Raw genomic sequence first — 27,944 nt, 5'->3', positions numbered from 1 at the left:
TACCGATTTTTTTTTTAACAGTTTTATTATAAATATACCGATCTCTGTTATGGTCCCTAATATTTTTATTTATTTATTAGTCTTGGTCTTGGAGTACAGTTACCAGATTAAGGAAATTATCTTGAAAATGACTAATTTGATTGAATTTGACTCGAAACCGGAAACAAGGACATCGTGGTACAGCGGAATATTAGCTCCCCCTGCTGGTTACAGTAGATAATTACATACAAATGGTCCGCTCTCATTTTTACATTCGTAAATCTGTGTTCATTTTCAATCAATTCTTCCCTTGAACTTTAGAACATAGAACTGTATCACACAACCATGGCAGATATTACATTCGCCAAATAAAGTCTCTTTTTGTCTCAATCTGTTATTGAATCAGACAAAACATTCCGTTTTATTTTAGGACTTTTATTTTCTAAATACAAGAATAACAAGATCGTTTTGGAGAATTTTTAAATAGATTTTAAATTAAAGAAGGTCACAGACATGTCCTTAGCGTTTGGTAGAACTCTTTTAAACAATATGACCTGGCAATTCTAAATGTCATAAAAATGAAAAGAAATACACCATATTTAATGTCAGAGGGCAGGGTGGGACTGGTTTTAATCTTTTTATACAATGTACTGAAAAATGAGTTTTCAGCTGTATATTTGGAAGAGGAAATTAAATACAGTATCTTGACTGGGAACATAAACTTGGGATTTGACCCAAAATTTGGCAACAATAATTTACCAATACAATAAATACAATAACACAAAAATCTGTAGTTGTAATTAGATTTTTTTATTGGCTTTTGTGTTTAAAAAACAAAACAAAAATGAAAACACACAAATGACAGAGCTGGGAAAAAATTATCTTAGCATAGTTCAACCCTTTTTTAGGCTGCATCCTATCCAAGGAAACCTGCCAAAGACAGTGATAAATTATCAAGTGAAATGTTTGCATGATTTGTTCCAGTTGTTTTCTCATGTCCCATTCAGGTAATGTGACCTCAAGTACTACGACAGCACAGCTGAGACATAATCAAAGCTTTTAGTGTTCTACGGCAACACATGGACATAAAATAAGCAGGTCTTCTTTCTTTTCTTTAGACAAAAAGAAAAAAAATGTAGGTTGGTAGCATGCCAGACTGAAACTGTAACACAGGTTACTAAAAATCTGTTTGCCTAGGAAATGATACTGCAACACATGGAGTTTGCATGGGGCGTTCAAAAGCTCTCCATTTTCTTTCAGTGGAGAAAATACTTCATCACACTGTGCGAGTGTGTAATAACACAACCCTTGGTAACTGCAAAGCATTTGTTTTATTGTTTTTTGCTGTTTTAAAACCATCTAAAGCACTTTCTCGAATGCTACATAGTGTCTGAAAAATTATTCCAGTTTCATAACTGCCCCATACAAACCACCTAACTGTGATATTCAAAACGAACTGCAAAGAAAGAAAAAACAAAGGAGAAAAAAACCCCAGCAGAATCTGAGCGTAAAAGAACATGTAAACGTTCCGACAGAAATAACCAACTTTTGCAAACTGGGAACAATTTTGTTCTTAACGAACATGACAAACCAAACCAATGCTCGGTGCCCAACACTTCAAATTAGCTGGATCTGCAGCATTTTCTATCTCTCTGCAACATATAAACACAGGAAAAAGTAGCCAAGCCACATTAATATGCATATCAACAGTCAATGTCAAAACATTTTCAATTGCACAAAATGAAAACAATCATTCGCAAAGGCAAACAAAAGCATGATAGGAAGAGGGACTGAGGAAGAAACAAAAAGTGATACTCATAGACACTATATTATTATTTACAAACATCTGAACATCCTTCACAACAAATGGAAAGTCTAAACTGTACAAACATCTTCTATGAGAACGGTTGCGCAAAATGCCATTTAAAATACATTAATACTTTTGTTTTTTTCTTTCACAATGTACACGTTTCGTCCGTCCACACGACAGAAAGCAAAGCACGAGCCTTGAAAGGCCACAAAAGTGCATGTTATCAGGTCAGTTGGAAGCCACTGGGAAGGAAGGACTGGTTTGACTGGGAACCCAAGCTCCCAGTCCATCAATACCCCCAAACTGGTCAGTATTGCGAGATTAACAGCTAGTGGATGGAAATCTGGAGTATATATTTGATTGACATGCAGGCACACATTCTTGAACACAAATACATCATCCACGTACTCACACGCAAAACAGGCCTTTAGATGAGGAACCTTTCAACATCGTGGCACTCCCAACATTTTCCTCACACTGTCACATTAGGTTCAAGTAGAAACTAGCAGAAGATACTCTGTAATTTTAGGAAGCAGTAAGAACCAGAACTAAGGCTTCTTATCTCATTAGGGACACAACTTCCTGTTTCCACACAAAAGTAGTAAGGTCTGGGAAGAGTCTACAAGTTGAACAATTGTGGATCTTCAAACTGTATTTTTCAGGATGATCAGAAGCATAATTCCAAACAGAGGGTCAGATTCAAGTAAACCATGTCAACACCAACCAGGGAGGTCAAGAAAGTGAGCAAAATAGATCTTTTTTTAATGGCATTTGCTTCAGAATCTTTTCAACATTCTGCTTCTCCCTCTTGTGAACCTTTTCGAAGACATGTTTTCCTTCCACTTAGCTTTCCATTAACATTTTTGGATGTAGTCGTCTGAAGAGCCAACTTCTCTAACGATGAGCTTTGTGTTGTGAAAGTGACTGGTGGCTGTGAAATGAGACATCTTCCCCACAACAGTACAGAGTTACTAACTAACTCGGGCTGCTCAGAGCACTGCATGCAAGTATATTCATGGAAAGTTGCTTCACTTTGTGTGTAACATATCCACACAATATGCAATCATCACTTTTTATTGACCCACTTAAATAAATCAACTTTTTGATTATGCTCTTATTTGCTGATATGCAACTGGGCATGCAGTGTTTATAGAAGAATGCTTGAAGTATAACTTTCCTTTGTGCAAACTAGACAGGTTGAGGTGACCTTAAAACATACAGGCGCCTTTGCCTCAAAATCAACTTCAGCTTCATTGGACTTTCCAAAAAGTAGCTGAAAAAGTGCAGACTACTGGAGACAAAAGGTGAAAAACTTATAAACTATTGAAATAGAGTAAAATTAAGCTTTGGCGCATCATGAAAGATGTCTTCAAACATTCCCCTTGTAGAATGTCTACAATAGGGTGAAAATGCAGATTTTCTTGTTTTACTGTTTTTCATTTTAAATTGATAGAAACTAATTCTTTCTTTTCAGGCCACTGAATTCAGCTTGAAGTCAAATACAACAGATCTCTACCACATCCCCCTCTCCTCTAAGACGTTTACTCTCCAGCTGATGATGCTGATGTTCTCCCCATGAGCTGCATCTTCCTCTTTCTCTGCTCCATCAGAGTATCTTCAGATTTCCTTTGGTCTTCTCTGTCACAGTTGATACCTACCATTCCAAGCCTAAAGGCTTCTTTCTCTGTTCTTTACCACCGAAAGGAGAAATCCACTCCTTGCTAGCGGCCAAGCAGGTAGACCACCACCTCGTAGGTGCACATCATAATAGCAGTGTTAGGAATCTGTCTGACGAGGTGCGTGGTCAGGCCGCGGTACAGCGCCCGGTATCCCTCCTCTCTGGGGACAGTCAGAAGAGTTTGGAAGAAGGAGCGGTACTTGCTGCCTTCTTCTCGTAGTCGCGTGCGGATCACTTCTGCAGTTTGAGGGAAAACAGAAAAACAAATTTTGTTAACACTTGACACTCCATAGTGAAATATCCCAGGATTTGTAACTTTAAGGAAGTGAATTTCTCAGTAACCATGGTCTTAAGCATTATAATAGAGCTTGTTATTTTAGTAATTGATTATTCTACAGATTATTCTTAAGATTAATTGGATGAAAACATTCTGAAGATTCATTTGGGTACTTAAGCCTTTTTTTATATAATTTATAAAAACATTAATGATGCAAATAAGCAGTTTTAATTAAATAATATTTTTTAAAATAAAATAAAATCATTTTATTGGCAAAAATGCAATAACACGGGTATCTTCAGGTAAAAAAAAATACTTCTAACATCAACATGTGAAAACTCACCCTTTTCTGTTTGACTTATCAATGCAGTGTAGGGCAAATGTGTTTTTTAGAATTGGATAGCAAAAGATGCTTAATAGGAAATGTTTCTGCCCACTGTTCTGCGTAGAACAGATTTACTGACAAAGTTTTTTTTATCTTAAATTCAAAAACAACTACATTGTTCTTTCAGCAAATTGTTTTTTTATTGAGCTTGCATACCACAGTAACAATTAATCAATTACTAAATTAGTTGATGATTATTTCAATAATTGATTCATGGTGATTAATCCTTTCAGCCCAGCATAATAATGGTGAAAAATAAAGCGAAACCTACCATGGGGATAGGCGAGGGAGGTGGCACAGGTCTTGGATGTGGCTGCTGCGAGCATCATGCCCACAAAGTCTGACGCATCCTTAGAAGTCTCGTCCTCTTCGTCCATGCTGTTGTGGACTTTGGACTCGAGCAGTTTTCTTTTGATACTTTCATAGATCACAAAGTGGATCACAGTCTCAGAGATGCCAGCGTATGAGGCTGACATCCCCCTGTAGAAACCTCGGAGGCCATCCACCTGGTACACCCGCCGCATGCACTCAAACGCGTTCATGCGCCGCTCTCCTCGGTTCCTATGATCAGAGAGGAAGTTTAGAGTGCCTTGCAATGTAGCCATAATTGTTGCAATTTCTGACATTTTTGTCCTGTTAGAACAACAAACATTAATTTTGGGAGAAATTAGGACCAAATTAAATTATGTCTTGGCTTTGACTAGACCAGCGTTTCCCAATTCCGGTCCTCAGGCCTCCCTGCTCTGCATGTTTTAGATGTGCCTCTATTCCAGAGCAGCTGATTCAAATGATTGCATTACCATCAAGTGCTGCAGAAACCTGTTGATCACCCATATATTCAATCCAGGTGTGTAGCAGAAGGGAAACACCTAAAACTTGCAGGGCAGAGAGGCCTGAGGACCGGAATTGGGAAATGCTGGACTAGACCATTCTAACACACACACTTTGCTTTAAACCAAAGTGCTGTGTGTTCAGCCCCCTCCATTAGCTTGGCCCAGTTTCCCTATTCTAGCAGAAAGCATCTCCACAGCATGATTCTGCCAGCACCATGTTATCCATGGGGATGGTGTTAGTTATAGGATGCATATTATGTTATTCAAGGCACAGGATTTTATTTAGGGTCATCAGAGTTAATAGAGGCTGAATCCAAAATACTTTTTAGATTTTTATTTGAAAAAACATGGAGCAATTAATCGCATGAATCATTTTACTTCCACTTCAAAAAAACTATTTGTTTGTCTGTCACATAAAATGTCAAAATACAAAATATGATTTTTGGCTATAATGTGACCAAATGTGAAATAGTTTGAGCTATAAGTTAGCCGTCATGGCAAAATAGCAGCATGAAGTTAGTTTTTGTCAAAAGAAAACGTTGGTTCCTCACCTGGAGTCCAGCTGCAGACGGGTCTTGATCAGCCAGATTGGGTTGGTGGCTGTGATGGCGGTGAACCCTGGGAAATTAAGAAGAAGTCAAAGGTTCAGACAGATCCCTCGAGACGTGAAGTAATACAAACACATAAGCTGCACTGAAATTCTACACTGTGCAACAACAGAGAGAAAGCAGTTCACAAAACAGAACCAACTGGCTGTCTTTTTTGAGTCAAACCCTTTTAAAAATTAGATCATTTCAAATTAAAGCTGCTTCAATTAAATAGAATTTTAAAAATACCAAATAATGAGTTAAAGACAAAAGCATGCTCTTTCATGGTAAACAGTACTGAGGTGAAATATATTTTATCTATCTGAATAAAAACTGCATAAAAAGCACCCATAATTGTGAGTACTTTGTTGATTTTTGTCATTTTGAACAATGTCAATAGGCTGCAAAAAGAAGCAAAGCAGCAACTTCCTAATAAGCCTTATTTTGCTACACTGCAGTAAGGTTTATTTTAAAAATCATGATTCACTATGGGCCATTAGAACTTCATCTGCAACTGTACTGATCTGAAAGGAAAACATTTTGATGCCCATTTTCCAAGTTCTTTTTATTGCATATGCTTAAGTCAAAAGATGGGGAATGTTCCCCTTAGTTTCACCAATACTAAGATGTAGAAATGCATTGATAAATTAGTTAGTGACCTGAATAGGAAAATTTCTATCTTAAACAGCCTTGACCTGGGATCCTCTTGTTGGCAACTCAAAAATCTGATCATTTTTTGCCATCAGTGAATGCACCATATAGAAACACTAACTGGTCACTTGTCAACAAGTTACTCAGGAAACAAAGTTCAAAGTTGACTAATTTTAGTATCAGGTATTTACAAATGTATCAAAGGAATCACACAAAGTTGAGTCAGCTTTGCAAAAGCATTTTCTACTGAAAAATGTCAGCTTTTCATGTAAGCCGGTTTTTATAAACAGAGAGTGAGACTTCAGCCGGTAACAGGAAGGCTGAACTCATTACAGGTGTTACAGCAAAATAGTTATTATAAGCCAATAGCGGCATCTTTTTAAAACAATTTCATGAAACCTGGTGGATATAGAAATGCCTGTTTCATGGGTAACACACAAATGCCAACCTTCACAGCTAATAATGCCAGCCATGTTAGTTGCTAATGAAAGATAGTGAAACTGTAAAATTGTGTTCTAGTGCAGAGCAATGCAGTGCTGACTGTTCTCATAAATTATTAATGATTTTCTTGTAAAATATTTAGATGGAATATTTCTTATTAATAGATCTTGGAGAGAAAATCAGAATATTTTGAAATATCTGCTCCTCTATTATGTGTGCAAAAACTTAAAGAACTGTAATTTGTCTAATAAAGCACACAGGATATACTGCAATTCTTTTAGTTGGGTTTTATATCTTTGTCCAATAGACTTCTATTGTATTAGTAGATTACCAGTGATAGAGATAGACCTGGCTCTGTAACCTCGTGTTCTTTTTTGGGAGAAAAATTATTGCTTAATTTTACAATAAACATGTTATGTGAAGTTACGTTTTCAATCAATCTAGAAAAAGAAAAAAGGAAAACCTTTTAGAAGTTAACTACAGTTCTAAAAAGGAGATCAAAACAGCTTCATACTCTGTATTTAATAATAGAACATCTAAATTGCACAATTTTTGCTATTCATCAGAAAATTATGCAATGAACCAGAGTTTCACTGCTTAGGCACCACAGCTGAACTAAAGACTATTGGATATATATATAATAAGGAGGGTAAAACAGAATGAAATTAGGTTTCTGGGAGAAAGTTTTAAACTAATTAAAACCAAAGGAGATGTTTCAAATGAAGTCTGTACTTGCAGTAATGGTCAGAAATTTAATGTCACTGTATTTTTATCAAGCAAATCATTCTGTTATGTTATCACTTACATATTTTTAAGTGCTAGATTAACCTGTCGTTTTGGTAGAATTTACATTTTAAATGAAATTTATCAACAGCGTCTTTGTTTAGCAGCTAGATGCAATAACGTACATTTTCTTTTGTATGCTATGGTGTGGCTTAATGTGCATTTTGTCTCATTTAAGAAAATGAGCCAAAATCAGCAATAAATTGAGGAAAGAAATCATTAATCCTAGCCATCTGCAGGAAACATCTAATGCCAGAGACAGTCTAACAGGGATAGATCTAGTGTAGCAATGCAACAGAGACCTATGTGGAGGCAGCTGCATCAGAACGAATTACACAGGTCTGTTGGAGAGAAGAAGAGAAGAACTAAACAGAGGAAGAAGACAAGAGAGGGAAGTAAAATGAAGTAGCGTCTAATGGCGTGTACTCACGAGGGAGGGGCAAAGCTCCTCCAGCTCCTCCCCGCTGCAGCTAGAAGCCTGCAGATATGGGGGATTCAGATGGCGGGGGTCTCCCACCCAATCACGCAGGCGTGAAAGCTTTACAGTAAAGCCCTAAAATAGACACAGGCTTTTCTGTACCACAGTCACACACAAGCAGCAGTCACATCTACCCCAAAGCCCACCAACCTCCCACCCAAACCCACTTTCTGAGCAAGGAGATGGAGAAGAGATGGGAGGTGAGGGAGTGAGCCCCCTCCTCCCATCTTTCTTTTAGCTGTAGCCCAACTCACTGCACCATCTACTTACTCCAGCTGCAATTCATGTCTTTAAATTAATTTACACGTTCTGTTTTCACTTTATCCCTTGTAAGAAGGAAAATGAAAGTAAACCAAACTTCAGGTCTATCTGAACGGCAAGTAAATACAATAAACTAAAAAAAGTATTCCTCACAATTACTGAGAACATTGTCTGTCATATTCTAAAGTAACAAGAAAAGATTAGATGCTTATTCAAGTAGATTTGAACAGAAAGCGAGGCAGGTGGAAATGCTAACCTTGCCATGGAGACAAACTCGAAACAGAAATCAGTGATGGTAGCAAATGATATGGAGATGGAGCGATACTACAGCTCAGTCAGAATCTAATTCAGGAAAAGGCTCTGTTTAACATTTTGTGATGTTACAGCCATGAACTTCTAAATATTTTTATGTGATTTTATGTGATAAAAGAAAAAAGGAAAGAAAAAATGTTCTGCAAACACCTCAGGTGTGGATTTCTACGGTGACAGAATAGCTGTGTTAATACAAAGTTTAATTCTACACAGTTGCATTTATCTATTTTGGTGGCCTCTGAAGGCATTGGCCTTAGGTTTTATTAATGAGTATCAGAGTAAGAGTGGAAAGACTAAAATGTTACCCCAAATCTTTCAGATTTTATTTGCATTAAGTGCTGAAAATTATGTTTTGTTTTCATTCTGATTCACAATTATTCACTACTTTGTCACATAAAATCCCAAGTAAATCCAGTGGAGTCTCGACAATATTATATACACACAATATATCCGCTCTATCATGTCGATAGTGGCTTACGTTAGTCACTTTATGCAATATTGGTATCCAATCAAAAAATAAAACAGGAACGATGTTAAAAACTGATATTTATTTCTATCGTGTTGCCCTTTGGTTCTGGAGGCGGAGGAGAAAAGTTTGGTCATGTGGTATTTGTTTAATTATGAGAGTCATAGTAATGCAGCAAAGGATTGTGGTGAGTTTAACTGATGGAGAAAATTTCTGGCAAAGTCAGCAGCATGGTCATTTTTTTTCAAGGTGTCAAAAGGGAAGAAAGTATATGTAACATATACAATATATGCAAATATCGGTTATCAGCTATAAGAGCATTATTTATATATCGGATATCGATATGAGCCCAAATTCTCGCATTGGTGACTCCCTAATCTATATGGTATGATAAAGTTGCGCCTTATGCTGCATCTGAAACAATAAATGTGGAAGACAAAAGTCTGACACGGCGCACAAAAGATAAAAATATAACTGACTGAACCAGTAAGAGCTGAACCACAAAGATGATCAACACAGTTCCTTTTGACATTGCGCAACTCCACTTCTTTGTTTTTCCAGAGAAAGCTGCATCTGTGTATGAACATGCTGCTGCAAGTACTGTTCTTAGAGTCTCCTATAAGCCTTTAATGCACGTGTAGTATTTCCAGAGGGGTTTGACCTACATTCAGACACAGGGGACTGGTTTCAGAAAGTAAGTCTGAGCGAGGTAGAGAGTGGGAGCAGCCTCTCTCCTCCAATCGCAAAGAAGCCCACAGTTCCAAGCCAGGAGGCCATAAGGGGAACTCCTCTATACAGTTAGTTTATGAAACTGGAAGCCATTATCCTGAGTCAGGGTTAAATTCAGTCAGCAAGCTCAGTTTCATAATTCTCAGTTAGTTGCAAAAAGAGCTTATTAGTGATGTGGTTAAGATAGATACATGAAATAAGTTTATAAATAGAGTATACAATTATTCAGCTATGAGTACAGGATGTTTTAAGAAATATTTGTCAAGCATTTCCTCATCTTCCTCTTTAGGAAGGTGATAAAAAACTAAAAAATTGTATTAGAGTCTTATAAATTCATTTTACTCACGTAAAAATGACTTGTATTCAAAACTGATGCAGTGTTAAAAAATTCGTATTTGACTTCATATTTAAAATTGGGATATTTTAGTCAGAATTTCTGCTGAAATATCACCAGTTCTCGGGTTACAGACTGATATCAGCGTGGACTGATAACAGCTTACCCTGAAAAGAACTGACTGAAGCAATACCAATCAGAAAAGGATGATGACGCCAGACAAAATGAACAAACCGTGTGCAAACCTCTGCACAGAGACAAGGTTAGCATTTCTTTTGTGCTGACAAAAAAAATAAAAATCAATCAAAACAAGTGTGTCTTTACCTTTAATGTGCTGCTGTAGCAATTTAAAGGGAAGGGGGAAGTGTGTCTCCTCAAGCTATAGCAAACACTATACCCTAAGAAATGGTAATACCATTACAAATCAGATCTAGTATTGATAAAAATCACCATGGTTTTCATCATACCAGTGTAAAGAAATGGGGTGCTACCTGACGCGTCCGCCCGAGTGCCGGGGGCCCCGGTTGACCTTTGGGGGCCGTGTTTTCTTCTCTATACACACAAAGCAAAGAAGGGGGGGCCCAGACCACACTGTTTAAGTCACAACTGGGAGGTTAAACTATTTATAGACGCCTCTGGAGAGGCCTCAAAATTAAAAATAAATTGAAAAAAGACAAAGATAGAGGGGCAAGGACAGGGGTTAAAAAAAAAAAAAACATGGAGGACAAGAGGGACAGGGGGGATAGGAGACGTGGAAAGCACAACCTAAACTTTGAGGATCATTTTTTAAACACTTTTATTTGTATAATTAAAATATACATTGAAAGGTACTTCTATCCCTTGAACTTTTTCACGTTTTGTCATGGTACAACTACAAAAAGAGAACATAATTGTGAAGAGGAATTAAAAAGGTTTTTTTCTCCTCAGATAAATGTCTAACGTATGTTGTGCATTTGTATTCAGCATCCAAAGCATTTTGTGTCTGTCTCTACCAACTTTGCTCAGGAAGAGACTAAAATCACCACATTCTTCTTTGCTAAAGAGTTCAAGCTCTATCAGATTAGGAGGACAGCATCTATGAGCATCAATTAGCAGCGTTTGTTTATTGAAACACATTATTTGCATGTGGGCAAAAAACATTTGGTTTACTCTGACCAGGCACCTTTTACAATGGATTATATTTGTCCCACTACATCAGTGGTCCTTTAAGTGGATCTACTGAAACCAGACTATAAACAGTAAACATGTGCAGGAAATTCCTTTGCATTGGTGAGTAGAATGATATTATTCTGAAAAACAGGAGTATCTGTTTGCCTTTGTGAGTGTCCTCGACAGGAAGGAAGATGCGCAGTTAAACAAGCAGGAAGATAAAAATGTGAGTCGACATGAATGAGGACTCTTGTGAGCCGGAAGCTCCTACAAACTTCTCCGATGAATAATGAATTTCTTTTTACGACTTTTACATGAAGGACAGATTTTCAGAATCAACAGCTAGCAGATGTCCTGCAAACAGATTCTCTGCTGCTCCTCCTTCTATAGGGTTTGTCAATTCAAGTGAAATAAACATGTCTTGGTAGATTTGCGAGTGTGCCATTCTATTTTCAGATGCTGGACTAAACAGTGTTTTGAGAGATATTTAAAACTATTTTACACTGATATTCGTTTTCAATATCATAACTTTACCTCTGTCTGATGTGTTACTTTGTTTTTTTTTATGCTTCATTAGCAAAAACTATTAGCTGAAGGTAGTCACTTGCACTGCACTTTACTTAGGAAAATCATAGTAAAGGGGACTAAACACATATGAATGGCCAACTTTTCAGATTTTTATGTGCACAGCCATGAATCCTTTTCCTTTCACTTCACAATTATGCGATATTTTGTGTTGGTCTGTAATATAAAACCCCAATAAAACATTAAAGTTTGTGGTTTCTACACAACAAAAAGCGAAAAAGCTAACGTGGTACGGAAACCTTCGCAAGGCACTGCAAAAGTACATTATAATCAGAAATTTTTAACTCCTGAGGTTCAATTCAATAAAAGTCTGACTGCTGCTTAGAGGACATTTCTCCTCAGCTCTGTGTTCACAGCAAAGCCACCATTAAGAGACAATATTATATAATCAGAAAAATATATTTCACTATGAGTTTGATTTAAGGATGTGCCATAACTGTCAAATATGACAGCATAGCAGTGAACTGTAAAATTGTTATAAAATAGTTTTCAAGCAAATACATGCAAACTTTTTATTCAGATCAGTTTGATCCTTAGAGTATTAAATTGTGCTTTCTGATAGACCAATTACTGTGCATAATTAGTAGATTTTTTGACACATGAAACAGCTAGATAATGCCTTCTTATAACAGACAATATCATTTAGCTTTTACCATGCTTCAGATAAGAGGGAGGGGTTGTGCCTGGAATACTATAAACGATGACAATGAGTCACAAAAAAAACAAACGTAAAAAAGAGATCAAGGTTGTCTTAATGAAGACACACAGAATATTGTCTTAATACGTTTTCTGAATGAAACCCATCAGTGAGACAAACTGCCCAGGCAGCCTGGCAGACGGTCAAACAGGCAGATAAAAACAGACGGTGACAGACGGACGGAAGGGCAGGAGAGAGGGAGCCGTCAGTACCTGCCATCCCAGCGGACAACATGTGCACCTGGGTCGAGTCTGGCTCCAGAACTCCATTCAGCTTCTCCTTGGCTGTTGAATAGGCTCCGAAGTAGATTGCCCTGCAGATAATAAAAGCAGGGCGAAAGCAGAAGAGACATTACTGGAAATTAAAACAAAACCTAATTATACATACATCCCATACAGCTTACAACAACAAAAAAATGTTACTCCAACTGCATAAAATGACATTTATTAACTATAAACAGTGAAAGAAAGAGAACTAAAATTAGATCAGATTATGTTTCTGTGTGTGGATGTGAGCAAAAATCCCATGCCTTTAATTTAGCCCTGACCTCAGCTGATCTTCACTCTGTAAATAATCCCAGGATTTAGTCAACATTTCTGCAGACTCATATTAAACCCAATGACACTGTACAGCAACTCTGAAACTCATGCCGCGAGGCGGTGTGTGAATGTCTGCGCAGCTTGTGTGTGTGCTGCTGACGAACGCAGGAGGTTCCCGCTCTCATTAGCATCAGAGGACATTATCGTTTTTTTAAATTTTCCCAAATATAAAATAAAAGATGAAAAACTGCTCTCCAACAAACTACAGGTTTTGATGCAAACTCTAGCAAAAAGCTGTTTTATTACATAATGATGCATATTTCCATTCCATTAAGTTATATTGTACATTTAAGTTGTTCTGTATAGATTGATGTTAAGGCACTTCAAGCTAATTTTCTCTGCTCTACTTAATATACTAATTTGCTTCTTTTGTATGCATCGTCCTTCATTAGCATAGGTGCATAATACCAATGTTAAGATTATTCAAAACAAATTTATTAGTTTCAAAACAAAACTAGAAAACTAAAAACTTTGACAGCTGTGGTGAGAGTCAAACTCTGCAACTAGTTAATATAGGCCATAGGATTCAAATATCTACACTTCAAAGAGCATCTTAGACCCATCTGGCTTCAAGATGCCATTGATGGGGACTGAGTAACTCCCAAGCAATCACCCAGATTTCCTTTAATCATCTGTGTAATTTGCAGGTCAAATAGTAAAAATAATGTTGGCTTTCTTTAACCTTTATATTGCATTACTAGAAAAGCTACTTTAATCTACTTTTTTTAGCTTAACAAAAGTCTGATAAATTAATATTCTCCTGTAATCCATTAATTTCATCTTGGATTGAACGCTACTATCTCTTAAAGAACCAGCATCATGCATTAGTCCATCTTCTGAAAAGAATCTGTCAAAAGCACCTTTGGTTCTAATGAAAACTGAATTTGAATCAGTGAAGCTAAACCTTATAGGTGCATAACTATTTATTAAAGATAGACAGATATGACTGGCTAAATAACTTGAAAATGAAACACATTTCTGGGCTGCCATTGAATCAAATTCTGGACTTCATGTTCTGTTCTGTACTTGCATTTCTTTCAAACAGTAACAGAAAGCAGACAGAACATTAGGACATGAAGAGCCAAACTACTGAATTTGCAGCCTCCCTCTTGGATAACAACTACTATATTTCCTGACCCACAGCTGACCCAGAAATGACAAGGAAATCAGATTTTACAAACTTCCAAACCAAAAAGAGAAATGGGACAAGTGGGAGCTTAGAAGAAGGTTGTAGTGACAGAGAGCACCTGAGGATAAAATGTCAATTAGAGTCTCACATGATTAAAGTACAGCAGCTGGCCAGCACCTGCTGCTGCTGCTTTATTCAGATTTTGAACGTGCCTAAGCCCTTTCCCAACGCTAACCAGATAAAGCACGATTTAGAGAATTTGTTCATTTCCGCTCAGACTGAAGCAGAGATTTCCCCTCTACCGCTGCAGCTGGGACATTCATTTCTTTATGTGTGGGCTAGCATAATGTCAACAGAAATAAAAATGCCGAGAAAGCAAGAAGACTGACATTCCACCAAAAATGTAATGTTTAGATATAAATGATGCAGAGAACCACACAGGGTTAAGCTTTCTGAATATGTTTTGTGTGGACATAAAAGATTAAAGTGACCTACTTTATCGTATCAGTTATGATATCAAACACGTGTGAAACTTATCTACTTTTCTTTTTCCGAACATTTCATATTTTTGCTTCAGATTTGGATTGTCATATCTGTGAAAGAATAAAGCGATAGAAATATCAAGATACAGTGACCATTATTTTAATTAAAGTTTCTGCATGACTACGAAATTGTAATAAAGCCATTTAATCAGACATACACTTCAAAAATAACCTTAATCACTGTTCCAATTTTCTTCGAGTTACTATGAAAAGCAAGCTTGCCACTTTGCAAACCATTGGCTTTAAAATGAACAGAAGAAGCAAAAGAACACACCCGAAAGACAGCGCATTGTCCTTCACATACCTGGAAGGTGCCACTCCTACAAGGTTGGGGCCAAGTCCTCTGAACAGCGAGCGAGGACCTTCTTTCTCTAAGATCAACCTTCAGAAACAAAAAACATTTCATTGTGGATTAATCTTTAATATTTAACAGAAACAAGCATGTGTTTTTTAGGCAGAATTAAGCAAGTGCTCCTAAGAACTAAAAAAAAGAAGAGGAAAAACTACCTTCTTTTAATTTGTTGTTTACATGGCCCATAAAAAAAGAAGCAGTGCAGCAGTTGTTTGCGGTTTTATTTATTGTAGGAGCAGTAAATGAGAAACAGGAGCCAAAATCGGAGCTGATTGCACAGGGAGCGACAGATAACCTACAGCAAGATCCAAAATAAATGACTGGACACGTGTTGTTGAGCAAGTTGTGTTTACTGTGATCTTGTCAAGAGGCCTCACGTGTTTTCCTCCGGTCAGTTTAAGGATTTTTCATCTGCGTCCGGTCTAACCCAGTAACCTGATTTAAAATAACATCAATTTTACAAGGACACTGATGTAAAGTACAGCCAAAAGCACAGCAGGGAGACATTCTGGCAAGACACAGGACACCCGACTGATGTAAAAATAAACCTTAAAGGTCAGCTGGTGAAAGGACTGTTACACGTTTGATTTTTTTTTTTATGAAATGACTGATTTTTTCAGGCATTGTGTATTCCAAAATAATTGCACTACGTAGTTGCAATACTTACTGCAACTATTTTATCCTGTACTGTTCATTCCATACAGAAATATCTTGAGCTTTGCAACCTATATAAAGAAAAGGTGACATCATCCATTGGTAACTCGTAGGAAAACAGAGCAGTGCGGCTAACATGGAGAGCTTGGAGTAAATTTACTTTAAGAATCTAGGTCTGCATCCCTGTGCATGCTGACCCACTTTGGCTCATGTGTCAGTTATCGCCTTTCCCTCTCTCTAAAGTGCTTCCCTTTTTAAATCTTCTGCACTTGGCATTGTGTCACTCCGTTTCTGCCAACGCCTGCTTGTGTCAAGGGCAACACGAGGGATCAGTTTATGTTGGAAATAGAAGATTGTTGTGCACAAAAACACGCCCAGCCGACATGCACCTGGTTGAAACAGGGCACCGGTCCAGAGGTACTAAACAGATGAACTGAGAAAGGCAATACAAGCCGATTATTGTGCAACTAAAATTGACTTTCCTCTGGAAGAAAGCTAAGATATCATTTTTAATTAAAACAGCGCTGTTGGGAAATCAGATTAATTCTGAAATGTATTAAATGTTGTTGTTCTGCAAATGTTCTTCCAAAATCAAACCATAATGAATAAGAAATTATCATTTGAGTTATACAAGATCATATTGTCCAACATTATCAGTGGGTATGATATTGTTGCAGGCATGCATTTTGCAGTGGAAAATTCCACACACAGCTGCTTGTGAATTATGCAATATGTTTAAAACCAAGTGGCACAACAGAGACTGTTCTATGAGAGAAAGGCTGCAACTTTATTAAATGTTTACATGAAAACACCCAATTTCAAAGTGGTTGACATTAAATACAAATATCCTAAAAACAACAACTAAAACTACTCTAAATTCCCCTCTACTCTCACTTCTCCCTTCATCTTAAAGGCATCTCCCCACTACTATAAAGGGAAGAGGAATTGGATCATATTAACTCCGATGGAAAGTTTCTTGTGAACTTTAATATGCCAGTAGGTAAAGAAAATACCTAAAAGACACAAACAGCAACAAGGTCAAAAGTCTCTGACGTTTATCTTATGTAAAAGCAAATGATAACAAAAACTTGAAGGCAGATGGTTTATCATTGATGCCCTTCTCAGGTGCCTCAGTTGGGATTTTTTGTTTAGCTCTACAAACTACTAAAGTAGTTTAGTGGGTTAAAATCTATAAATAACTGTGACACAGAACGAAGAGAAATCTTCTTTAACTAGTTTTACATCAGTAAACCTTTGCAACAAATAAAGACACTTTTGACTTGCATCTTGATGTAACAACCTAAAGAAATATCCCACTGTTACAGCTGCACAATGTTACGCATTTATGCACTAAGAGATATTTCCATGATTAGATCAGCTTCGAGAAGTCCACATTTAACCGACTCCCGTCTTTCAAATCTGTGACTCTTCTAACACTCTGATCTTTACGACTTCTGTCTACTACCAGTGTGAGATGTGGTCGTTTGATAAAGAGGCACTCCATCCAACAGACTGAGTACATCATTGGCAAGAACAGTTCCTGATGAGTGGAATAAAACATCCCACAAATACTACATTCCAAATAGTTCATTTGTAACATTATTACTGTACAATCTGATATCACAATGACAATATATTTACTTAAGTCAAATACTTCAAAGTATTTGAGACACCATAAGAAATTGTAGGCATCAAAATAAGTAGCAAATTGCAAAAATCCAGGCAGAATGACTGACAAACAAATATATAAATAAATACACAAGTCTTAATAACCACAACCAATTATTAAGACTGGTTCATAATTGACTACTAGATATGTGTAGTCTGAAAAAATATTATATTGTTCTTAACTGTGCATCACCACCCACTTCCTTTAAGGCTACAACAAATATAGAATTGACAACAATTCATACGACTAATATGATTTTCCCCATACTTTTTAAAAAGTCAAGAAAAGCACTGATGTCCCTCCCCAACCTGTTGATGCAAACTACATGTTAGCTTGACGAACAAGAGCAACTGCAGGCTGGCTACCTCAGCAGATAGCCTGACTAATCAGCCAGCTGATATCAGATGTTTATACGCAGTATTGCTCTAGAAAGAGGAGAACAAAATAAAAGTGTAAAATATTGTGCAAAGTATGCAAATTTGCTTGAACACTGCATCTAATTTAAAAAGTGTCCATTTTACATATTTTTCCAACTCTGTTGATAGATTATATTATCATTACTGGGTTAGTATTTGAGATTATTTTACAAGAAGTACGAATGCCTGAAGCTTTTTGGTTTTTAAAATAAAAACTAAACCAAATCATGTTACACATCTTTATGTAAACATCTTAAAACAGTCTTATTGCCCCCCACCCAAAAAATTTTTATGCAGTAAGAATTTTATCACAGCCAAAGCCAAGCCACAAATTAGAACCAAATCATCCGGCTGCAACTAAACATTTTCCTCACTTGAGACAATGCAGGGGTCCCGGTGGAGAAACACGGGCAACGCTGGTTCCATTAACGGTGCTGAGCTGGACTTCAGAAATGTACAGTGTGATGGAAGACGACTGCAACCTGGTTTTGACCACTTCCAGGGGACAAGTCAAAATGGCGCCTACTGTACCACCACATCTAGGAGAAGAAATATGGAATTGATTATAAAACAGGATTCAAACAAGAAAGAAATCACAATCGCTCCATTCGACTCTCACCACGCAATTTAGCAAAACGAAGACTTTAAACTTTTGCTGAATATTAAAGCAACTTATCAGACAAACTCTTCCTGAATCTGTTTTTAACCCGCAAAATGCTGCATCTTAAGAACAGAAGCCTTGGATTTTGTAGCCGTTCTTCAAGTTGGCTTTTATGCAAATCATTCCAGTGCTTTACAGGGTCTGTAAAGTGTGTACAAGCTGTAACTCTGCAGTGGTTTATGCCAACATCCTGGCAGGGAGCTGCTTTGGAGAGGCACTAGCTATATTTACTTTTCAAAACACCACTACACATTCATGCCCAAAGCCACTGGTGACCCTTCACCTACTTCCTGGGCAGGGTTTGCTGCTGCATATGTGAGACTCAGAGCGGCTCTGGAAGGCGGCAGCAGCCCGAGGCGTCTTTCAGAGGAAAAGAAAATCAGGCATAAATTCTGCCAACTCATGGTAGTGCCGCGTTTTTGTCAACTTGGGTTTGTAAACACCCGACAAGCAAAGGGTTAGCCGGGCTATTCTGTTATTCTGGACTCAAAGGTTTGGTGCATAGATAAACTGCATAGATAGATAGACTGAAGACAGTGGTGTTCATTCAATACAGATGAGCTGGGTCAGAAAATCTGTTCACGTTTAATGCATTTTTAATTTCCTAGATGAAAATGTTGTCAGTGATATAATAGAACATAAATTAGATCATTGTTTTTCTAAAAACATAATTGTGAGTATAAGCTTAGTAGTAGAAAAAAAATAGTTGTCAATGAATAAACTCGTGTTGATTTGGATCATTTTTAGGACCCAAGAGATAAAAAAAATTAATGTACAGCTACATATTGTAGTATACCAGGGTTTACATAAGGATGGTTAAATAAAGTTAAGCACCTAGGCATGAAGACTGCATCTGCAAACACTGAAAGCATTCTCTGAATCCTAATGAGGCACAGTGATAGGATGTCACCCATCTAATAAGTCCAGTCAGAATTTCATTGGTTCTAAATATTTAATCAACCTTTGGTAGCATTATAACATGGGGAAAGTGACTAGAAATGGTAGACCAGCTAAAAATCCCAGGCAGTGTTAGCAAATGTTGAAAGTCATTAGCAATAGAGCTCCAAACTTAATGTGGTCTTCAAATTAGCTCTGTAACAGTACATAGGGCTTGACTGAATGGGTTGCCATGGCTGGGCAGCTGCAGCCAAACCTTACATCACCAAGTGCAACACAAAGAGTCAGATGCAGTGGTGTAAAGAATGCCGCCACTGAGCTCTAGAGCAGTGGAGTTGTGTTCTTTGGAGTGAATGTTTGTGCCTCTCTGTCTGGCAATTCAGTGGAAGAGTCTGGGTGTAGCACTAGCCAGTAGAACGGTACTTACCAGACTATGCTGCGTCAAGAGTAAAGTTTGGTGCACAGGTGAATTTGGTGATGGACTTTTTTTAGCAGCCGCTTAGTTCTAGTGAAAGGAACTCTTAATGCATCTACTAAAACATTTTCGGACAATGTCATGTTCCCAACGCTGAAAATAGTTTGAAATGCTCCCAACGTCAATACAACCCGGGCCAAGGTCCATAAAAACATGAATGGAGTTTGGTGTGGGAAAACTTGACTGGTCTGATTGACCTTAACCAACCAGAACACCTTTGTGATGGATTAGAGTGGTTAAGAACCAGGCCTTCTTGTCCAACATCAGTGTCTGACCTCACAGGTGTGCTTCTGGAAGAAAGTTGACATCAACTTCATAGTTGCAAATGGTAGGCAGACGTTATATTAAAGATATGGATTAAGAATGGGATGTCACCAAAATTCAGAATTTATGTCAAACCTGACGATCAAACGCTTTGGTTAATAAAGTGGACGTAGTAGCGCTGCGGTTGCAGCATCGATGGAGTTTGAATGAGCCCGGAAATGAGATTCCACTTGCCGTCAAAATGTAAAAAAATTTTGAATATTTAAAAGTCATGAAAGACAAATGACCGAGCTAAAGTTAAACCACTATTGAAGGTGGCTTGCAGTGACCGTCGAGCAATTAGCGTTAGCTAATGTCGGCACTGACAGAGGTAGAAATAACCGGAAGTTTTGACACCAACGTGATGAACGTGCACTCGTTCACATACCTGCCATGTTTTGCGGGATACTCACGCGCCTCGTTTCCCCCTCACATAACATAAGACAGCTCACATTTACCGCTGTAACTGTACAGTATTGGGTTTCGGGACTTACCCTCCGGCGAACAAATGAACCAGCGTGTCCCTTTGGCTCATTCTTTAGCATGCTCTGCCTAGCAGCGCGCCTCGGGCTGCGACAGAGAGTCGAACACCGAGTCGGTTCCCGTCCCTTCCCTCCCCTCTGCTTTCGGTCTCCGACGAGATGCGCACGTCCACAGAGAAACGACCGCAAAAATCAGCGCTAGGGCGAGTCTGCGGTGAATCACGCTGCAGTGGGCCGACTCGTCTGCCACTCTAGCTTGCTCAGTGACAAATACCCAATTGTGTTCCGAGGGGAAAAAATATATGTATATACTCCACTGCAGAGCAGGGAGCGTATCAAGCTGCGCACTGACACTAAAATGTCTCAGGTCTAACAAACGACTATATAACACATCCGCGGGTCTAACTCGATTGTCTCCTCTGCCTTCATCGCTGCAGCAAAGGGAAAGGAGGCAGAGCTGATAGTATTTACTGTACCATCATAGGCTGGAAACGGAGGGTGCGATTGGACAAACTGGCTGCTGACGTCACTCCGTGTCGACTCTGATCATGCAGACTTCACATGTTCAGAACTGAATGAATCATATTAAGTCCGTAGAATCAGATTGGACTGTGTTTGAAGAGGCCTACAAGCTCATCGTCTTGGCACAGTTCGGGCTAGAGGTGCACTGGATAAAGTATTCACACCCACTGAGCTCTTTCACATGCTGTTATTTTACTAGGATTTAATGGGATAACCAAAGACAAATAGTGAATTACTGCAAACCGAGGAGCAAATAATGCACATTTTCTAGATATTTTGCGAACTGAATATTTGAAAATTTCACATTTCTATTCAGTTTCCTTAACTCCAATCTACCAAAAATAAAATCCAATGTGACCTTCAGAATTCATGAACAGAGCCCATTTATATTAACCTCACTATTTTATACATCCAAGATATAAGTAAGGTTTGCCACAAAGTGATGTAGAGGACAAAGCAAACATGTGAAAGAATAAAATCAGATAAAACCAAAATTGCACTATTTTGCCTACTGGGGGCAAACTAGTATTACACTTCACCTCAAACACATCAGTCATGAGTGTTGGTGAACGCATTTTGCTGAGAGAAATTTTTATTTAGAATGCACAATTGATGGAAATTAATAGATGTTACTAAATACAAAGTAATTCCAAATGAAAATCTAGATCAAACATGTCTAATTTGCAACTTTAAATGTTTGCCTGATTTCAATCTTTTGCTCTGTTTTGGAATGTAAGCAACCATAAATGGCCTGCACTTGTATAGCTTAGGCAAAGATAGTACCAGGATTTGTGCTTTACAGCACAAAATGATTGCTTTTAGATGAGATGGGTTTTCCTTTTCTTAGCTTATTTACTCAAAAATATACATTCAAAAAAGCTCTGCTAGGTCTAATTTATATTCAATTAAAAGAGCTGATTGAACCTGGAAATCTCACAGTGTCCACCTTATTTAGAGAGGCTAAATGCTAAATGTACGCTATGAAAAGGAAGTTGAAAATTAAGTAAAACAAATACACCCCATCTTAACCTCCAGCACCTATAAGATGCATCCACACAGCTTAGACTCAGGGCTTTAAATTTGCAAATGATAAAATGTTAAGATGTGTGATAAAATCATGTGGGTCCTATAAAGCTCTGTTAACAGTTGTGGATAGCTGGAAGTCTCCAATCTGACTAAAAGAAGTCATATTTTGTCACTAAATCCCATCTGCATTGCAAATATTTCACAGGAAAACTATCAAACACAAACATGAAATGTTGTCTCTGTCAATACAGGGGAAGTGTGTTCATAACAAAAGGTGCAAAGTACATTTGTCTGGAGAGGGAGATTCCTTATTTATGATCTGCATTGAAAATGTACAAAGTAGTCCACAAAGAACCTTAGAGCAAAATTATTTTACTATAATAATGTAAATACACCTTACTATTTTTTATCTGAACTTGCATGACAAATATTTAGTTAATTTACCAGTTATAGTAGATATGTTTTGTGTTTACTAGAACCTCATGTCATCAGTAAAACATGGAAGATGTTATAATGTGGATAAAGTATTCACACCCACTCACATGCTCTTTCGCATGCTTTGAATTTCAGAATTCAAATCTGAAATTCTGAACCAAAAAAGTACATCAAGATAATTACTGCTCACATTGTGTCAAAGAAAACTTTAGGAAGTAAATGCGATTGGTACAATATGTTAAATAACAACTCTAAAAGTTGCTTGATTTTTGGTAGATGTTGAATTTAGTTCAAAGTTTATTGAGTTTCGTCACAAAAGAATTGTACATATTTTGGCATGTTTTGGGAAGACCACAATTTAAAACTTAATTCTCTTATCGCTGTTTGAAAAGGGATCAAATAATTCATTACTGAAATATTAAGTGAACTTTTTAAGTCAGAGATGTGTAATTTTTCACATGATTGTATGTCAAGTTGAAATCATGTGTATGGCTTCACTTTTCCTATTTGTTCTATCAAGACCAATAATTTAATATGGTCCATTAGCAAAGTCCTGTGACACAACAGTCAGAAGAGTGAAATTACAGGGGTCATTGCTTCTCTCATGGCCCCAAAATCAACATTTTAAAAGAAGAATATAATAAATATCTTTCCTAAAAATATATCAATCCTGAAAAATTTCCAAAACCACATAAAAATTGGGTAATAATAGTATTTCTGAAAATTTAAGAAAAAAAGATATAATGTTTTCATGCATAATTAAAAATGTCGCTGATGTACTCAGGAAAATAATGATTAGAAAAAGTTTTATGGTACCTCAACAGGCACTATCAAATTTGATTTCGGTCACAGATGTCAAAACTAGGGAAGTGACAACAACATGTGCGTGAACAGCTATAAAGTATTTTATAAATTATACACTTTTTAGTTCTTGAAAAAGACTAGACTTTTTGTTTGTCTGCTTTACTTTTTTTTGTACTAAGGGAGTAGTTTGGTCTTTAAAATCAATACAGTCAGTGTGCAGTCAAAGTCCAAAACACTAAGCACTCTGATGGACATATAAAGAACTAATGCTATCAATTCAAACTCAGTAAAATATACATTTTGTGTATATAGTTGAGACCTTTGACAAATTTGTGCAAAAAAATGAGTAGATAAATGAGCAAGTTTGAAATGTTCAATATGGGCTTTCTGACACAATGACACAAACAGCTGCCTTTAACGGTCCCTAAAACGTCAATAAACAGGCCTAACAAAGAAAAGGTGAAGTATTTAAATTAATATCAATGTGAGTTTAGCTTTTTCTCACGAGATTGAACACAAAAAAGTATAAGGACTAGAGCCGACCAGATAATGAGAGAAACTTGATTAGTCCCTCACGAGAATGAAGCTTAAAAGATCACGAGATGGAGGTGAAGTACCTGAATTAAGCTGTTATTGAAAGCCAAACGCTGTGAATAAGTTATGCAATCTGTCTCTCTTTAACTTTTACTCACAGTACCTTTGTCTCTTTAAAATAAATGTACATTCTTGATTTGTGCTTCTTTCTTCTTCTTTTTCTTAGGCTTTGGAACTTCAATAAACATTGAGCAATGGCCATGGCAAAGGATTTACAAAATTATTTCATGACGTGCATCAACGTCACACAGGTCAGATCATGGAAGAATACTGTATTTTGTATTTTCTCAGTTTACCTCTGATGCATTTTTTGGAAAAAAGAGACAAAAAGGAATGTGTAAGGGGACAGCACAGTTCAATAATACAACAGCCAACTAATTTTTATAGATTTAGATTATGTTCAAGTTTACACATAAAAATGTAGACTGAAATATGTTCAGAGCACATGCTTATATCTATATGGTGCCACAATTTGCCCAGAATAACATTAAAAAGTACATCCATGTCAAGACCATGTAATCTAAGGTCTTTTCTGATTCTTTGAAAGTTACTAGTATAATTTTTTGTGACATTTACAAAGAACTCAACAACAACCCAGAACAAAATACATTTTATCATACATTTCCTTTGATGAGCTTCATGTGTATATTATTATTAACAGTAGCATTTCTACAAGTTCAAATCCTGGTGAACCAATACAATATCCTGACTGTGCTGTGTTAATGATTTGCCAGTGCATTTCTCTGTGGTCCCAGTTAAAGTTCACTAACACATGTCCCATGATATCCCAAGCATGTGGAGATGCAGCATCTCATGATTTGTGTTGGACTTTGACTCAATAGATAGGTGAACTCTAACTAATAAGAGGCATGCTCGGAGGGGCATTTGCAATTTCCCATTATACCTGTTCATTTGTGTGTGTGTGTGCGTGCGTGTGCGTGTGTATGCAGACTTACCTTAAACAAACTCCTTCATTATCTGTGTTTGGGATCAAAGGAACCAAAAGTAACAGAAATAGAAACAGTGACATGGTAAAAATAGACACTATTGTACAACAAGGCATTTTTCTAAGACAGATGGTCAAAAATAATTTACCTAAAATGAACTGAATATATCTCAGCACTCATAAGGTGTATTTGTATTATTCTTGTTCAGGGTTTTCCAAGGGCTTCTAGAAGTCTTAAAATTAAATTATCTCAATTTTATAAATTTTATGTCATTAAAAATCTTGTATGTATTTATATTTTACTTTGTACTATGACTATGTCCTGCTTGCAGTTAAAAAACCCGACCTTTAATATTACAGTAAGAAAAAAAATGAAACAGTATGAAAAGTATGTTTAATACATAAAGGATGTTATCTCCAAAATATACTATTAATCTGACTATGGAGCCGAATCGGAAAGAATATTTTAATTTATTGAATATGGCTGTATATAATAGAAAAGCACCACCTTAATGAATGCCACTGTTCATTCACGAAGCCTGACTGATTGCTTCCCCCTAGTGGTTTTGCAGTGGAAAAAACGTTCTGAATAAATTGAACGCTTCTCACAGAACCCGTCTGGTGACGGAGAAAAAATTAAATAAAACTAAATTCCTGATATATTAACGGATAATGCTTAGCGTTATCCTTGATGTTTAAGATTATTGCCAATGTTTATCAGGTGTCAAATTTCATCTCCAGAAAAGTTTCCTTTTGCTTTAAACATTTGAGATAAAGTAAAACATTCCAGATACAGTAAACATAGCAATAATGACAATTTAACCTCATATAACCTTAAACATCAAGGACAATGTTGAGCACTGGAGATAAAACAAAAAATTGGGGACAACGTTAAACATCCTGGACAACTCTAAGCATCGGAGATAACATTGGGGATAACATTGTCCCCGATGTTTAATATTGTCTCTTTTTCTGTCATCTCAAAGGAATCTTCATGTCAAATCTCCACATTCAAAGACAAACTCCTAGGACTTTCTGGTTTTATTCATTTTTATTTTAACAGATTGTGAGAACATCCCTGTAAAGCAGGGGTCCCCAAACTTTCTCCTGTGAGGGCCACATAACTTGTCCCTTCTCTGATGGGGGGCCGGGGTCAGTTTGTAACAGAAAAAGTGTGACGATTGTAAGAGTGCTAAACATAAAAATGTATTGTTTTTCAGAAAGCACAATCAAATAACCTTTTCTGGATTCTTCAGAGAACAAAAGTCAGGAAATAACACTATTTATGACATAAATAATAACCAAATAACACTGGGTTCTCCACATAAAAAAAAGGGTTAGGGTCAATTATATGCATGTATAAAACAGTTACTAACTAGTAGTTAATAATAAATAAAGTTCATTACTAAGGAACATTTATTTTATTGCAAAAGTCCAACTTATCAAATAAAAATGCACATATATGAAAATACTCTGGTATTGTTCAGGGGGCCGGACCAAATGTGGAGGCGGGCCGCATCTGGCCCGCGGGCCGTAGTTTGGGGACCACTGCTGTAAAGAAATCAAAATGGTCCTGCCATTCCCAGGAACGGAATGGAACCAGGATGGATGGAGGGAACCAGGATGGATGGAGGGAACCAGGTTGGTTGGTTGGATGGATGGATGGATGGATGGATGGATGGATGGATGGATGGATGGATGGATGGATGGATGGGTGGGTGGATGGATGGATGGATGGATGGATGGATGGATAGAACCTGGATGGATGGATGGATGGATGGATGGATGGATGGATGGATGGATGGATGGATGGATGGATGGATGGATGGATGGATAGAACCTGGATGGATGGATGGATGGATGGATGGATGGATGGATGGATGGATGGATGGATGGATGGGTGGATGGATGGATGGATGGATGGATGGATGGATGGATAGAACCTGGATGGATGGATGGATAGAACCTGGATGGATGGATGGATGGATGGATGGATGGATGGATGGATGGATGGATGGATGGATGGATGGATGGATGGATGGATGGGTGGATGGATGGATGGATGGATGGATGGGTGGATGGATGGATGGATGGATGGATGGATGGATGGATGGATGGATGGATGGATGGATGGATGGATGGAGTTCACAAGGGTCTGAAAGCAGTTTCTCATCAGGACCGTATCCTCTCTTTCTTCTCTCAGATCTGCCCAGTAGAAGCTCGCTGCCTCTCATCTCTTCCGGTGTCCATCAGCTCAGTATTAATCAAATCCTGCTCATTATATCTAAGAAAAATGTTCCACTGATTAAGTTATATATATATATATTGATTATAAATTTAAATTTAACCAGAGGCCTTGCTCAAAACAATCATGACTAATCTAATATTTCAACATGCGTTAAAACCAAACATTATTAAAAACTAGCATAATTAAACAAATATTTAAAACACTACTCATTTAATTTGATCAAGATCAAGAATCCAGAGAAACCCCTACAAGTTTATAAAATTACAGAATACTTATTCTTATTAAACAAGGGAGACCAATAAGTTCTATACTTTTTGACTTTCTTTTGGTTTGTTGTTTTGTTTGTATTTCCTTAAGCACTTTGAGCCTTGTTGCTGAAAATGTGCTATATAGATAAAATTACCTTACCTTACCTTCTCTCTTGTGTAATTAAGTAGTGGCTGCCAGTAACAACTCGTGGCATTACGAGGCCATAGGTTAAGTGGCGCACACGAATTAAACAACTTGTGGCCACAATTTTTCTTTCTCTTTTTTTTTTCTCTGATATCAGCGAACGGGCTCCCTACTTCTATACTGTTGACGTTAATAGCTTTTTAGTTACCTCCATTATTGACCATTTCAAAGAAGAATAAAACAAGTATGTTTTACTTTGTATGTTGATACAATTTATGAAAATAGCAATCTAAATAAAAAATAATAATAATAAAAAAAAGCGGGATGCTGCAACATTCTTATTGAACTTTGATCGTTCATTT

At 37.2% G+C, this 27,944-nt stretch overlaps 1 protein-coding gene across 1 annotated transcript; it reads right to left on the bottom strand.

Annotated features, from left to right (window-relative positions):
- Positions 1-758: 758 nt before the first annotated feature.
- On the bottom strand, positions 759-21,074 carry LOC102236818 (solute carrier family 25 member 36-A). Its single transcript, XM_005797070.3, has 7 exons — positions 20,627-21,074; positions 18,171-18,335; positions 15,010-15,087; positions 12,648-12,748; positions 5,514-5,580; positions 4,401-4,690; positions 759-3,704 (listed from the first exon to the last, which is right to left on the bottom strand). Exons 1-7 carry the CDS (start codon positions 20,665-20,667, stop codon positions 3,511-3,513), a joined length of 936 nt encoding a protein of 311 aa, XP_005797127.1. The 5' UTR covers positions 20,668-21,074; the 3' UTR covers positions 759-3,510.
- Positions 21,075-27,944: the final 6,870 nt, after the last annotated feature.

Source organism: Xiphophorus maculatus, chromosome 6 (assembly GCF_002775205.1).
Source record: "Xiphophorus maculatus strain JP 163 A chromosome 6, X_maculatus-5.0-male, whole genome shotgun sequence".
In the NCBI taxonomy this organism is placed as follows: Eukaryota; Metazoa; Chordata; class Actinopteri; order Cyprinodontiformes; family Poeciliidae; genus Xiphophorus; species Xiphophorus maculatus.
The sequence above is the reverse complement of the archived record's forward strand: the minus strand, read 5'-3'. Positions and strand labels throughout refer to the sequence as shown.